At 40.3% G+C, this 14,468-nt stretch overlaps 1 protein-coding gene and 1 non-coding gene across 2 annotated transcripts; both read left to right on the forward strand.

Annotated features, from left to right (window-relative positions):
* Positions 1-8,023: 8,023 nt before the first annotated feature.
* LOC135516370 (uncharacterized) lies at positions 8,024-14,169 on the forward strand. The gene is made up of 3 exons (XM_064940634.1): positions 8,024-8,160; positions 11,746-11,875; positions 12,194-14,169. The coding sequence occupies exon 3, from the start codon at positions 12,196-12,198 to the stop codon at positions 12,844-12,846; it is 651 nt and encodes a 216-aa protein (XP_064796706.1). The 5' UTR covers positions 8,024-8,160; positions 11,746-11,875; positions 12,194-12,195; the 3' UTR covers positions 12,847-14,169.
* Positions 14,170-14,346: 177 nt separating this feature from the next.
* trnaa-cgc (transfer RNA alanine (anticodon CGC)) lies at positions 14,347-14,418 on the forward strand. The gene has a single exon. It is a non-coding gene; the product is annotated as a tRNA-Ala (tRNA).
* Positions 14,419-14,468: the final 50 nt, after the last annotated feature.

Consider the following 14,468-nt stretch of genomic DNA (forward strand, 5'->3'; position numbering starts at 1 on the left):
GGGTATGTAAACATATGAAGTGGCATTGTTTAAAGTGGCTAGTGACACATTTTTTGACATACATTTTTACATTATTAAAGTGGCTGGGGTTGAGTCAGTATGTTGGCAGCAGCCACTCAATGTTAGTCGTGGCTGCTTAACAGTCTGATGGCCTTGAGATAGAAGCTGTTTTTCAGTCTCTCGGTTCCTGCTTTGATGCACCTGTACTGACCTCGCCTTCTGGATGATAGCGGGGTAAGCTGTTGTTGTCCTTGATGATCTTTATGGCCTTCCGGTGACATCGGGTGGTGAAGGTGTCCTGGAGGGCAGATAGTCTGCCCCCAGTGATGCTTATGCAGACCTCACTACCCTCCTGGAGAGCCTTACGGTTGTGGGTGGAGCAGTTGCCATACCAGGAGGTAGTACAGCCCGACAGGATGCTCTCGATTGTGCATTTGTAAAGGTTTGTGAGTGCTTTTGGTGACAAGCCAAATTTCTTCAGCCTCCTGAGGTTGAAGAGGCGCTGCTGCGCCTTCTTCACCACGCTGTCTGTGTGGGTGACCAATTCAGTTTGTCCGTGATGTGTGCCCTGAGGAACTTAAAACTTACTACCCTCTCCACTACTGTCCCGTCGATTTGGATAGAGGGGTGCTCCCTCTGCTGTTTTCTGAAGTCCACAATCATCTCCTTTGTTTTGTTGATGTTGAGTGTGAGGTTATTTTCCTGACACCACACTCCGAGTGCCCTCACCACCTCCCTGTAGGCCGTCTCATCGTTGTTGGTAATCAAGCCTACCACTGTAGTGTCATCTGCAAACTTGATGATTGAGTTGGAAGCGTGCATGGCCACGCAGTCGGGGGTGAACATGGAGGACAGGAGAGGGCTCAGAACGCATCCTTGGGGGCCCCAGTGTTGAGGATCAGCGGTGTGTTTTTGTAATCCACGATTGACTGTAGGCCCTGCCAGATACCTCTCGTGTCTGAGCTGTTGAATTGAGACTCTACTTTGTCTCTATACTGATGCTTAGCTTCTTTGATTGCCTTGCGGAGGGAATAGCTACACTGTTTGTATTCGGTCATGTGTCCGGTCACCTTGCCCTGATTAAAAGCAGTGGTTCGCGTTCTCAGTTTCGCGCGAATGCTGCCATCAATCCACGGTTTCTGGTTGGGGAATGTTTTAATAAACGCTGTGGGTACAACATCACAGATGCACTTGCTAATAAACTCGCTCACCGAATCAGCATATTCGTCAATGTTGTTTGACGCAATACGGAACATATCCAAGTCCACGTGATCGAAGCAATCTTGAAGTGTGGATTCAGATTGGTCAGACCAGCATTGAACAGAGCTGAGCGCTGGAGATTGCTGTTTTAGTTTCTGTCTATAGGCAGGGAGCAACAAAATGGAGTCCTGGTCAGCTTTTCCGAAATTAGGGCGGTGGAGGGCCTTATATGCATCGCGGAAGTTAGAATAACAATGTTCCTGGGTTTTACCAGTCCTGGTTGCACAATCGATACGCTGATAGAATTTAGGGAGTCTTGTTTAGCCTTGTTAAAATCCCCAGCTACAATGAATACAGCCTTGGGATATGTGGTTTCCAGTTTACATAGAGTCAAATTAAGTTTGTTCAGGGCCATCAATGTGTCTGCTTGGGGGGGAATATATGCGGCTGTGATTATAATCGAAGAGAATTCTCTTGGTAGATAATGCAGTCGGCATTTGATTGTGAGGAATTCTAAGTCAGGTGAACAGAAGGACTTGAGTTCCTGTATGTTGTTATGATCACACTACGTCTCATTAATCATAAGGCATACCCGCCTGCCGTTCTTCTTACCAGAAAGATGCTTGTTTCTGTTGCCGCGATGCGTGAAGAAACCAGCTGGCTGTACCGACTCCGATAGCGTGTCTCGAGTGAGCCATGTTTCCGTGAAGCGAAGAACGTTACAGTCTCTTATGTCTCTCTGGAATGCTACCCTTGCTCGGATTTCATCTACCTTGTTGTCAAGAGACTGGACATTGGCGAATAGGATGCTCGGGAGCGGTGCGCGATGTGCCCGTCTCCGGAGCCTGACCAGAAGACCGCTTCGTCTGGCCCTTTTACGGCATCGTTGTTTTGGTTCGCCTGCTGGGATCCGATCCATTGTCCTGGGTGGTAGGCAAAACAGAGGATCCACTTCTGGAAAGTCTTATTCCTGGTCGTAATGTTGGTGAGTTGACGTTGCTCTTATATCCAATAGTTCCTCCCGACTGTATGTAATAAAACCTAAGATTACCTGGGGTAACAATGTAAGAAATAACACGTAAAAAAAACTAAAAACTGCATAGTTTCCTAGGAAGGCGAAGCGAGGCGGCTATCTCTGTCGGCGCCGGAAGTTGACTTTGCACATATAGAATGTTAATTGGTGGGTTCCTTTAGTGACATCAACCCTCCATGGTTGTACAAATCAATTCCATTGAATCTTTTCTTGTGTCTATTTTCAAAGGATAAAGCTAAGAGCTGTTGTGGAAATTATTACACAGGGATACTCGAAGTCAATCTTAAATGAATCATTCTTTTTTGTCTGCAAGCTGGAGAGGTCACGGTCAAACTTAGATGCATTAAGTACCGGTCTGAAGTGAGCTCTAACGGGTCAGTCCCGTTAGTTCCCTTATATACTAACAAGTTATATTTGCATGATGTAGCTTATTCATCACTCATAATTCATGTTTGCTTCATTCATGTGACGATCAAATACTGGGTCATGCATGTGAGAGACCAATACCTCACAAGGCTTCTTCTCTCTAAGCTGAGACCTTGAAACTGAGATATCCCTTTCTCTAAACAAGGTTCTAGGCGTACTGCCAAATTGCAGATACTGACAGTGAGGATTTGTTCAATCAGTCACTTGCATGAACACAGAAATTGGTTATTAGAAAAGCACAAACATTCACATTTCCATAACATTCCATCCTCTTATCACTTGTGTGATGATAATCATTACATTTTAATGGAAGCATTTAGATTATAGCTTCTATATCATAATATTCTATACTCCTATTAAAGTTAGGGAAATCAATGCAGAAAAAAACAGGCACTTCATAATTTCAAGCCCTTCATTTTGGGTTCATCAATCTAATTAATATAGTAATACTATTTTTTATTTTACCTTTATTTAACTAGGCAAGTCAGTTAAGAACAAATTCTTATTTCCAGCGAATGCCTAGGAACAGTGGGTTAACTGCCTTGTTTAGGGGCAGAATGATATTTTGTTTTAACCTTGTCAGCTCTGGGATTCGATCTAGCAACCTTTCAAACAGGGATTCCAACCAAGTTGCAGTCGTCCACTCTGGTTGTGGGGAATTATTCGCAACAGCGGCAATGTATTCGGCGAGATCAGTCATATTAGAAGAGTGATCTGGGACAAAGGTACAACATTCATCGCCATTGTTTGCACAAGTGTCCCCTTTGCCTGCCAAAAGATAGTTAAGAGCCTCTCTGTTTCGCAGAGCCAATTTACGCAATTCTTTTAGCATTGCTAATTTTCTCTATATCTCTAGAGATCTCCCGAATTTGGCCTAGAGCACATTCATATTAACTTTCACAGAGAAGAGAGAGAACACATATTATAACAGTTTCACACCAACCTTGATAAGAATGGGATTGGGGCAAGGTTAGCCCAAGCTACAATCTAGTGGCTCTCCTCACAATTTAGGGGCATAGCTCGGTCTCTAGAAGCCTCTCCTTTCCATGTCATAATTATAAATATTGATAAATTATCCAAACCAAATTTAGAATGACAGTCCTTAGTGCTTCACGTTGGTTCTATCACTTAAATTTAAGACCCACATCAATAAATCAAACAGAGTATTAACGACTAACAAATATTAATTAACAGGTGGGTTGTGTGTGGGTGCTGGCATGTATATAGTAAAAATCGTAGGGTAAAAACAAACAAAATGGCCTGGCCTTACTTAATTTGGGAGCTCCCTTAACAGCTGGACTGCGTGGCCATGCACGCCTCCAACTCAAATCTGCTAGGACCTTCAAAAAGTTGGTGCTGGCTTATCAGCTCAATATTCGGTACTAAAAACATTTACTTGGACCTACTTCTTCTGGACACAGTTCCACGTAATGGAAACATATTGTAGTTTTAGATGACGTTACCTTCTTACTTTAATCCCTGGTGGTACCCATACTATAGAATTTAGTAATACATTGTTAAAAACATGTCTTATTCAATTATTCATACCTCTGTCCCAAATTTCCCCACCGTGTCTCGTACAGCCTGTTTGAATTCAGTATGTACTGGTAGCTATTGTTACACAGGAAGCGGATCTCTAACCCAAACAACAGATTACTTAAACACAAGAGCAATGGACCAGGCCTTGAAGAGTGAGCCAGGTCCAATGCTCAATCCCTTTGTCTTACTACTTGAAATTACTCAGATATTACGTTATTGGAGTGCTATCTGAAAGCCAATTACTATTCACTTTGTTACTTTCACTTGTCTCCATATCTGTTTCCTTCTTTCCCAATAGGAAGACCTTCTAAATCACTTTGTTAATACACACAGATCACTCTCAAACAACATTCTGCTTTCCCCCCTATTGCAAGGTTTAAAACAAAACAAACATGATAACCTTCTCCATATTGGAAGGCATTGATTTCATTTTAGTCTAACCTAACAATGTTAGTCTATATATTTATTTCAATTTTCTGTTGGATATTCACTTTCTGCTTCAGACTTATTAAATGTCTATTAGTTTAAGCTTCATATGTAATATGCCAAATGTATAAAATACATTGGTCAATTTAGAAGGGGAGAGATTAACAGTTATTATAACTAGGCTAGCACTGCCTATCAGTTCACTGTCATTGGAATATTCTATCCATAAGGTTTCTGGCACTTGAGACAAAATAGACAGGGAGGCAGTGTCAGACCCCCAGTCATCCTGGGGGACTGGTTCAATTTGCCTGCTTACTCATTGGTTTAATATCTCATCGTTTGGGATATCAACGAAAACTCCATCAGAGGTACAATCAATTGTCGCCTTAAGTTTAGTTAACAGAAAATCATGTTCAACATTCATTGGTTCTATTTATAGTGTAATTTTTTAGGGGTAAGTCAAGTCCCATACAATGCTTTAACCTTATCATACCTCAAATTATCCATAAAGGGATCACTCTGAACATTTCTCATAATACCTTTGACACAACTTACATAGTCTACATGTGGGTGTGCAAATTGTATATATCTTTTTTTATATTGTTACATCTCTAGTAACCCATTATACTCAATATTATGTTACTTTATCTCTAAAGTTTCAATCTCTTATTATCCAAATTTCAATCAGCTATTTATCCATATTTCTTAATATCCACATTTCAATCAATCAGCTTAATTTGTCATATCTCACAATCACGCAACTTTCACATCGACTTTCACTTTCACAAAATCATTCCCTAAAAACAAAATCCTATGGAACAATCCTTGGATTGCTTTTCAGAATGCACATTGGTCCACATGGACAACTAGGTGAAGGATGTTTTGAACTAACAAAAAGAGTTCTACAAGCAGTTCTTACAAAAATAACAAAATAGCTTGAAGTGTTTTGTCCAAATACTGGTGGAGTCAACTAATAAAAGAATGTATGACCTGACCAGAGAGGTCCAGGACCTGAAGAACAGTTTGCAGTTCTCCCAGTGTCTGCTTGATGAGTCTAAACAGGAGAACGGCAAGATGACAGCAATCTGTAAATCATTGAGAGAGGACATCAATTCTGTGTATGAATCCATGATAACAATGACGGATAAATCAAATTATCTCGAGGTACAATCAAGACAGAACAACATGGTTGTGGACAGAATTGCAGAATCTCCACGAGACATGGAGGGAGTCTGAGGACAAAGTGAGGGAAGTGATCTCAGAGAAATTGAAGATGGACCAGTGGAAGTTTGAGGTGGAGCGCACCAACAGAACTGGAAATCCCACCACCGGTCCAGGTGACATGCCCAGGCCGAGGTTGCTGTTCTGGAAGGTAGCTGTTCGAGAAAGAGCCAAGAGCTTGAGAGGAATGTATATCTTCCTCAACAAGGACTATCCTGAAGCTGTGCGCCAGAAGAGAAAATACCTTATCCCAGCCATGAAAGCTGCCAGAGCGCGTGTGGACATTGCCTACATCTGCTATGACAGGCTCATTGGCTCACAGGCTCCTAAAAATACCTGGAAGGGATGAGAGAACCAAGCCTATGGGTTCATAGCTTTAACCCCACAGCACACACCACACTTTCGAACACCAACTGATTAATGGACTGCAGAATGTATATTTTTGTCTCTTGCTTTCTCTGATAAGCTACCCAGGAAAGGGCTGAAAATAGCCCATATTTAATATATGTAGCCTAAGAAATAAGGTTAATGAAATCAATAACTTGCTGACATCAGATAACTTTCATCTATTAGCCATTTCTGAGACTCACTTAGATAATTCATTTGATGATACAATACAAGGATATAACATCTATAGAAGAGGCAGAAATGCTTATGGGGAAGTGTTGCTGTATATATTCAGAGCCAAATCCCTGTAATGCTTAGAGAAGCTCATATGTCAAATGTTATTGAAGTGTTGTGGTTTCAGGTTCACTTGGCACATTTAAAGCCTTTTCTGTTGGGGTGTTGCTATAGGCCAACAAGTGCTAACAGTCAGTATCTAAGTAATATGTGTGAAATGTTTGATAGTGTATGTGAGGTAAACAGAGAGGTCTACTTTCTTGGGGACCTGAATATTGATTGGTTTTCATCAAGCTGTCTGCTCAAGAGGAAGCTTCTTACTGTAACCAGTGCCTGTAATCTGGTTCAGGTTATTAGTCAACCTAACAGGGTGTTTACAACCATTACAGGAACAAGATAATCCACATGTATCGATCACAGTTTTAGAACTTTGTTCTAAAGCTGTATCCATACCCATTGGATGCAGTGATCACAATATCGTGGCTATATCCAGGAAAGCCTAAGTTCCAAAAGCTGGGCCTAAAATTGTGTATAAGGGATCATAGAAAAGATTTTGCTGTAGATGATGTAACAAATATTTGTTGGCAAGTCAATTAAGAACAAGTTCTTATTTACAATGATGGCCTACAAAGGAACAGTGCTTTGTTCAGGGACAGGATGACAGATTTTTAAACCTTGTCAGCTCAGTGATTCGATCCAGCAACCTTTCATTTACTGGCCCAACACTCTAACCACTAGGCTACCTACCGCCCTAAAATGAATAAGGAGCATCCAGATGCTGCACTTGATGAATTTATGAAATTCCTTTTTCCAATTATTGATAAACATTCACCTGTTCAGAAGCTGACTGTTTGAACTGTTCAGGCTCCGTGGACTGATGAGGAATCGAAAAACGTTACGGTTGAAAGAGATGAGGCAAAAGGAGTGGCTAATAAGTCTGGCTGCACATCTGATCCTCATGTAGCTACCCTGCACACCAGCTGCCAAACCTTCCATCTGCACTACAGCTAAAGTACACAGAACACTACAGCTTCCTCTTTCTATGTATATTTGGGTGGACACATTACTTTCTTATCGCCCCCTGCAACATTTCTCCTTCACCCTGCTTGAGTTAGTGGGTTGTTTTATCTATCAATCTATCAACGTCGCTATGTCTCTCTCTATCTCTCACTCTCTCTGTCTTTCTCTCTCTGTCTCAGTACATTGTTGTAATGATGTGCAAATAGTTAAAGTATGAAAGGGAAAACAAATCAACGTAAATATAGGTTGTATTTACAATGGTGTTTGCTCTTCACTGGTTGCCCTTTTCTTGTGGCAACGGGTCACATATCTTGCTGATGTGATGGCACTCTGTGGTATTTCACCCAATAGATATGGGAGTTTATCAAAATTGGATTTGTTTTTGAATTCTTTGTGGATCTGTGTAATCTGAGGGAAATACGTGTCTCTAATATGGCCACACATTCGGCAGGAGGTTCTCTCTCTCTCTCTCTCTCTCTCTCTCTCTCTGTCTCTCTGTGTTTCTCTCTCTCCGCCCACATTATATCCCCTCTCGCTCTATTTCTTACACGCCTATCTTTAAGTTTCTGTATCCCCATCTCTTGTTAAAAAAGTGCCACCACTAACACCTGCCTCATTGGGTCTGTCTCTCTTGAAACCATCATTCAGACTGTTCATTTTATAGCAACACATTGGTGAGTTTACATTTTTTTTTTAAATCAATCGTAATTCATCAAATCGCCCCTATGTTTGGCATTTTATGGCGTGGATCTGTTTGAACATTTTCTCTCATCTTCCTATGTGTGACCATCTTGTCACGGCTCTTTCCACTCTCTGTATGTCCATCCTTCAGCTTCCCACTCTCCACTCAATCTCTCCCTCTACATCTCCTCCTCACTTTTCTTCCACCACTGTTTCTCTCCTTCCACTGTGTTTTTATTCAGTCTTTTTAGGACTTTTACATATTTCCACCCCTTTTGTTTTTTGTGTGTGTGACCATGGTGTATTTAGTTTCAGAACTGTAAGAAGAATCTTAGTTTATGTAGTTCAGTCCTTGAGCTGTTCTTGTCTATTGAGGTTTTGTATTATATCATGTTTTATTACTTGTGTGGAGCCCAGAAAGTGTCGCTGCACCTTCAGCAACAGCTAATGGGTATCTTAATAAAATGACAATAACAATCTACAAAATGAAAGAATTGCATTGGGGGTGAAGGGTGTGGTTAATGGTTACGTATCAAGTGGGCCTTTGCTTAAAACATTTATGTTATCTGTGCTAATGCTGCATAAGTGTTATGCATATAAACAGAGTATGTAAACATTTGTAAGTCGCTCTGGATAAGAGCGTCTGCTAAATGACTTAAATGTAATGTAAATGTAAACAGCATATCCCTCAGTGAGATCCTTATTAAAGATCCTTATTAAATCAGTGCTCCACCCCAATACAGCTACCTTTACAAAGGCAGTCTAATTCTAATATTTCTCCTACTAATTGGTCTTTTGACCAATCACATCAGCTCTGAAAAAGATCTGATGTGAAAAGATCTTCTGTGGTTGTTCAAAAGACCAATTAGTGGAAAAAAAGATCAGAATTGGCTGCCTGTCTAAACACAGCCTACTGTACCCTGCCTGCCTGCACCACATGAAAACGTGTAATGGGAAATGTTCAGATATGCCTTTGACTTATTGGCTGGTTGGTCATATGCATAATTGTAAAGGCATTGTAGGATGTAGAAAGAGAGAGAAAACATTGCTTAACATATTTTGCATAATCAAGTTGGCAATCTAGGATTAACTATGCCTTGTTGATAACTTTAATCTGATGAGCAGAATGTCACATTTGTACGTCATATGAAACAACAAGTCCACATACCGTTCCAAAGTTTGGTGTCACTGAGAAATGTCTTTGTTTTTGAAAGAAAAGCACATTTTTATCAATTAAAATAACATCAAAATGATCAGAAATACAGTGTAGACATTGTTAATGTTGTAAATGACTATTGTAACTGGTTATTGTAGATTTTTTGTGGAATATCTACATAGGCGTACAGAGGGCCATTATCAGCAACCATCACTCCTGTGTTTAAATGGCACATTGTGTTAGCTAATCCAAGTTTATCATTTTAAAAGGCTAATTGATCATTAGAAAACCCTTTTGCAATTATGTTAGCACAGCTGAAAACTGTTGTGCTGTTTAAAGAAGCAATAAAAGTGGCCTTCTTTAGACTAGTTGAGTATCTGGAGCATCAGCATTTGTGGGTTCGATTACAGGCTCAAAATGGCCAGAAACATAGGACTTTCTTCTGAAACTCGTCAGTCTATTCTGGTTCTGAGAAAGGCATGAGGACAAGTACATTAGAATGTCTAGTTTGAGAAACCGACGCTTCACAAGTCCTCAACTGGCAGCTTCATTAAATAGTACCCGCAAAACACCAGTCTCAACGTCAACAGTGAAGAGGCAAGTCCGGGATGCTGGCCTTCTAGGCAGAGTTCCTCTGTCCAGTGTATTGTGTTCCTTTGCCCATCTTAATCTTTTCATTTTATTGGCCAGTGAGATATGGCTTTTTCTTTGCAACTCTGCCTTGAACAAGAATAGACTGACTAGTTTCAGAAGAAAGTTCTTTGTTTCTGGCTATTTTGAGCTGTAATCGAACCCACAAATGTTGATGCTCCAGATACACAACTAGTCTAAAGAAGTCAGTTTTATTGCTTCTTTAATCAGCACAACAGTTTTCAGCTGTGCTATCATAATTATAAAAGGGTTTTGTAACGAATCTCTTCCTCGTCTGAGGAGGAGTAGGAAGGATCAGACCCATATGCAGTGTGGCAAGTGTCCATGTTAATTTATTAGACTGAACACAAAACAGTTCTGTGAGGTGACATACACTAAACAGAAAACAACTACCCACAAATCATAGTGGGAACACAGGCTACCTAAGTATGGTTCTTAATCAGAGACAACGATTGACAGCTGCCTCTGATTGGGAAACATACCAGGCCAAAAGCATAAATACAAAACCTAGAACAAAAAAATTGAATGCCCACCCCAACTCACGCCCTGACCAAACTAAAACAGAGACATAAAAAAGGAACTAAGGTCAGGACGTGACAGGTTTTCTAATACTCAATTAGACTTTTAAAATTATAAACTTGGATTAGCTAACACAACGTGCCATTGGAGCACAGGAGTGCTGGTAATGGGCCTCTGTACGCCTATGGAGAAATTCCATTAAAAATCAGCCGTTTCCAGTCATTTACAACATTAACAATGTCTACACTGTATTTCTGAAAAATGTGATGTTATTTTAAAGGACAAAAAAAAGCTTTTCTTTAAAAAACAAGGACATTTCTAAGTGACCCCAAATGTTTGAAAGGTTGTGTACATGAATCCCATTGCATTCCTGTCTGAACCAGAACAATAAATTAATCTTTACTCAATATGTCAGCTATCGACACAGATTTGGGGAAACCACAGGTGCACTTATTTTAAAATTAATTTGTTGACTCTGACAGGCATCCATATTTATCTATACAAGCATCCATATTCATCTATATAACCGTTTCCAATTGACTGTTGTAATTATTCAACTAGAAGTGAGCAAGACCGAGGGAGAGAAAGCATCTGCTGGCTTCCTGTTAGTGAGTCACACAGGCAGAATCAGGGGGAGAATATCAATTGCATACTCCCCACGTCCTCTCTCCGCTCTCCTCGCCTCCTTCTCAAAACCCATTGGATGAGAAAAACAGAGGTCCCACCCTTCTGACCTTCTCCTCCAATGGGTTTTGAGAAGAAGGCGAGGAGACAGGAGAGAGGACGCAAAGAGTATGCAATTGAGATTCTCCCATTGCCGCCGCCTCATACTCACTTCCTGTGTTTGGGAGGTGTGACGTGCTGTATCTGCAGGGACAGTACAGCACAATGAAACAATAGCATGGCACATCAATCACCATGACACCACAACTGTCAGAACCATTCACAACCAGTCAATGTGACCGTTTCTGATTACAATAATCATATTATTATTCATGTGCAGGTTTTAGTCTACATTTAAAACCAGCCATACTTTATCCTGTAAAATATTTTTTTTGAGAGTCCACCTTTCCGCCACAAACATTTCTACTTCAGGTGTAAATATCTGTATATATATTTTTAAAATGCTGCATGGATATTGTAATTGGGAGGTGAAATGTTTTGCTTGTCAGGAGGTATAATGAACACTACTCAATTATACTGCAAACATTTTCGTCAGTAGGTAGCTAATGTTACTATATTTTCTTTACAGATCCAGTCATTAATAAATCAATGTATGGATCACCTCCAATTGAAAGGAAATAAACTGGATCTCCACCGCAGCAGTTTTACCTTGGATTGAGCAAAGATTTCTTCAACTTTTCTGAGAACTATTTGAAGAGGTACGTTGCGACATCAAATCTATCTGATGCTGATGCCCAATAATAATGGATTTATGGTTTTGTTCTAATAAGAGGCCAAACATGACTGGATTTGAACAGCTTTAGAATAAGAGACTTGTATTTTGTGACTGTCACAGTTGGGGTCAATTCCATTTCAATTCAGTCTGACAATTGAAATGTAATTTTTATAGTGCAGATGAGGCCAACCAATCACTTCAGGATCTGAATCAGAGATACTGTACATGCCTTTAGATCCAACCCAATGTCCCTGTCAAATGTCAGTTTAAACAGTTTTTCCAATGTTACTCTCCCTTGTAGGCATGGCTAATTACGATCCAGAAATGAAAGACCAAACCACATCCTCCTTTGTCGTCTTGACTGTCTTCTTCATCCTGGTCACCCTCGTTGCCCTCCTGGTCGCCCTGTACATGTGGCTAAACTGCCAGACTAATGGCCAGTACACAGTCCAACAACTGGTCCTTGGGGAGGGTGGGGCCAGGGACCGGGTGAGGGGCGGTGTCCAAGTCCTGGAGGTGTGGTTCAGGCGTCGCCTTTGGCCTCTCAGTGAGGATGAGGAGACTGTAGGAGAGGAGGAACAGAGAGACAAAGAGGAGGGTGTAGAGAGAGTGAGTGAGGGAGGGGAAAGCAAGGGGGAGGGGAAGAAGGAGGAGGGGGATGAGAGGGAGGGCAGAGTGGACGACTCTTCGGATGACTACTCCAGTGCGGAGGGCTGTGGCCTGACGGAAAGTGTGAAGGTCATGGACGAGAAGAAGGAGAGGAGAGAGTGTGAGGGGAAGCGAGAGGAGAATATGGAAGAAAAGGGGGATAGCAAAGGTGATGAGGGAGCAGTGGGAGGAGAAGAAAGTGGACGGGGAGGTTTGCTGATACACCTGCATCAGTCCTCTGGTAGTGCTATCTGGTCTGAAGATTATGAGGGAGGCAACGACAACAATCATGTGACTGCATTGTGAGGAAAGGATCGGAAAGGGGAAAGAGTTCCATTAATACATTTTTGTACAGTAATAGCGCTTGACAGAACATTGGCTACTTGTCATCATTACCATCATCATTGTCATAATTGTCATAATTGTAAACCTTACAAACCAGTGTTATAACAATCAAGGCAGAAAACAACAGAGTGTACTAAATCAATCCAATCATCAAAGTGACTGACAAGAGCAACAATTGCAGCTTGAATACATGAAGCTGTATTAATGTATTTTAGATATAAAATATAATTTTAAAACGGTTTCAAAGTTTCATGGGTTTCAAAGTTTTGGGGTTTGCACTGATGCTATGAGATGATTTGTATTGTAAATATTTGTGTTCTGTATATGTTATGAATTTAATAGCTATTTAGATCCTTCTTCCTGGAGATATACTGTCCTGTAGGTTTTCAGTCTAATCCTAATTTAGCATATCTGATTCAGCTAGTTATGTTATTGTTGAGCAGCTAATTAGTAGAATCAGGTGTGTTAAATTAGGGTTGGACTGAAAACCCACAGGACGGTAGATCTCCAGGAAGAGGGTTGTGCAGCCCTGGCCTATGGCTTGACTTTGTGCTCTACTGTTTCATGTCTTATGTGCATGCTGTTTATTTCCAGAGTGACAATTTTATACTTTTTATTATCTGATACAACTTAAAGCAACTCATGGAACAAACACTGTAAAAGTGTGAAAAGATTTGATCAGTGTTATTCCTGATAGTTGCTGGTTGAAAATACAATCTACACAGGGCCTTTACATTATTTGTTACAGAGGAGTGTAAATGTTTTTTTTAAGGTTGGAACATGTTGAATCGTATTTTTGTATGTCATAATTCTGTAATGTATTGATTGTTGTTGCCTTTTTGGCCAGGTCTCCATTGAAAAAGAGGGTCTTAATGGGCATTTCCAGGTTAAATGAAGGTTAAGATTTTTTTTTAAATCAGCAGATTTGCATGGCATTCCCCTCCCACTCAGACCACTTCCTGACAGTCCTAGCAAAATTCTTGCCTGAGAATTTTTTGTTGTTGCAAAAAGGCTATTTTTGTCCATTTTAATGAAAAACTATTATAGTAAGGTTCTTACTTGTAACCCAGAAGTAATTTGATATTGATATAAAAACGGTTGCATGAGGCTTTTAAGTGTTTGCGCTGATATTGTCTGTTTCCTTTTCTTAAAACTGCATTGTTGGTTAAGGGCTTGTAAGCAAGCAATTCACTGTTGTATTCGGCGCATGTGATAAATAATATTTGACTCGATTTAATTTGATTGATAGTTTTTTGTTGAAATAAAAAAATATTTTCTAAATTACTATTATTTAAGTGTGTTTTTCAAAAAAATAAATGTAAGTATTCTAAAAAGTGTAGGCTATAATACTTATACTTTTTAAAGTCATAAATATAACTTTTGTGAAAAATGTATACAAGCTATTATTTTATGAGATATACTAACTTTATAACCCTTTTTGCAACTTTGTTCGTGGCCAATGGGGATGTAGCTCAGTGGTAGAGCGCATGCTTCGCATGTATGAGGCCCCGGGTTCAATCCCCGGCATCTCCATGTTTTTACCTATTGTCTACCCAATATATTCATTGCAACACAAACTGATA

This window comes from Oncorhynchus masou, chromosome 27 (assembly GCF_036934945.1).
Source record: "Oncorhynchus masou masou isolate Uvic2021 chromosome 27, UVic_Omas_1.1, whole genome shotgun sequence".
Lineage (NCBI taxonomy): Eukaryota > Metazoa > Chordata > Actinopteri > Salmoniformes > Salmonidae > Oncorhynchus > Oncorhynchus masou.

Bases quoted from the DNA above. Each gene is read 5' to 3' on its own strand.
- LOC135516370 (XM_064940634.1), top strand. From the start codon at position 12,196: ATGGCTAATTACGATCCAGAAATGAAAGACCAAACCACATCCTCCTTT.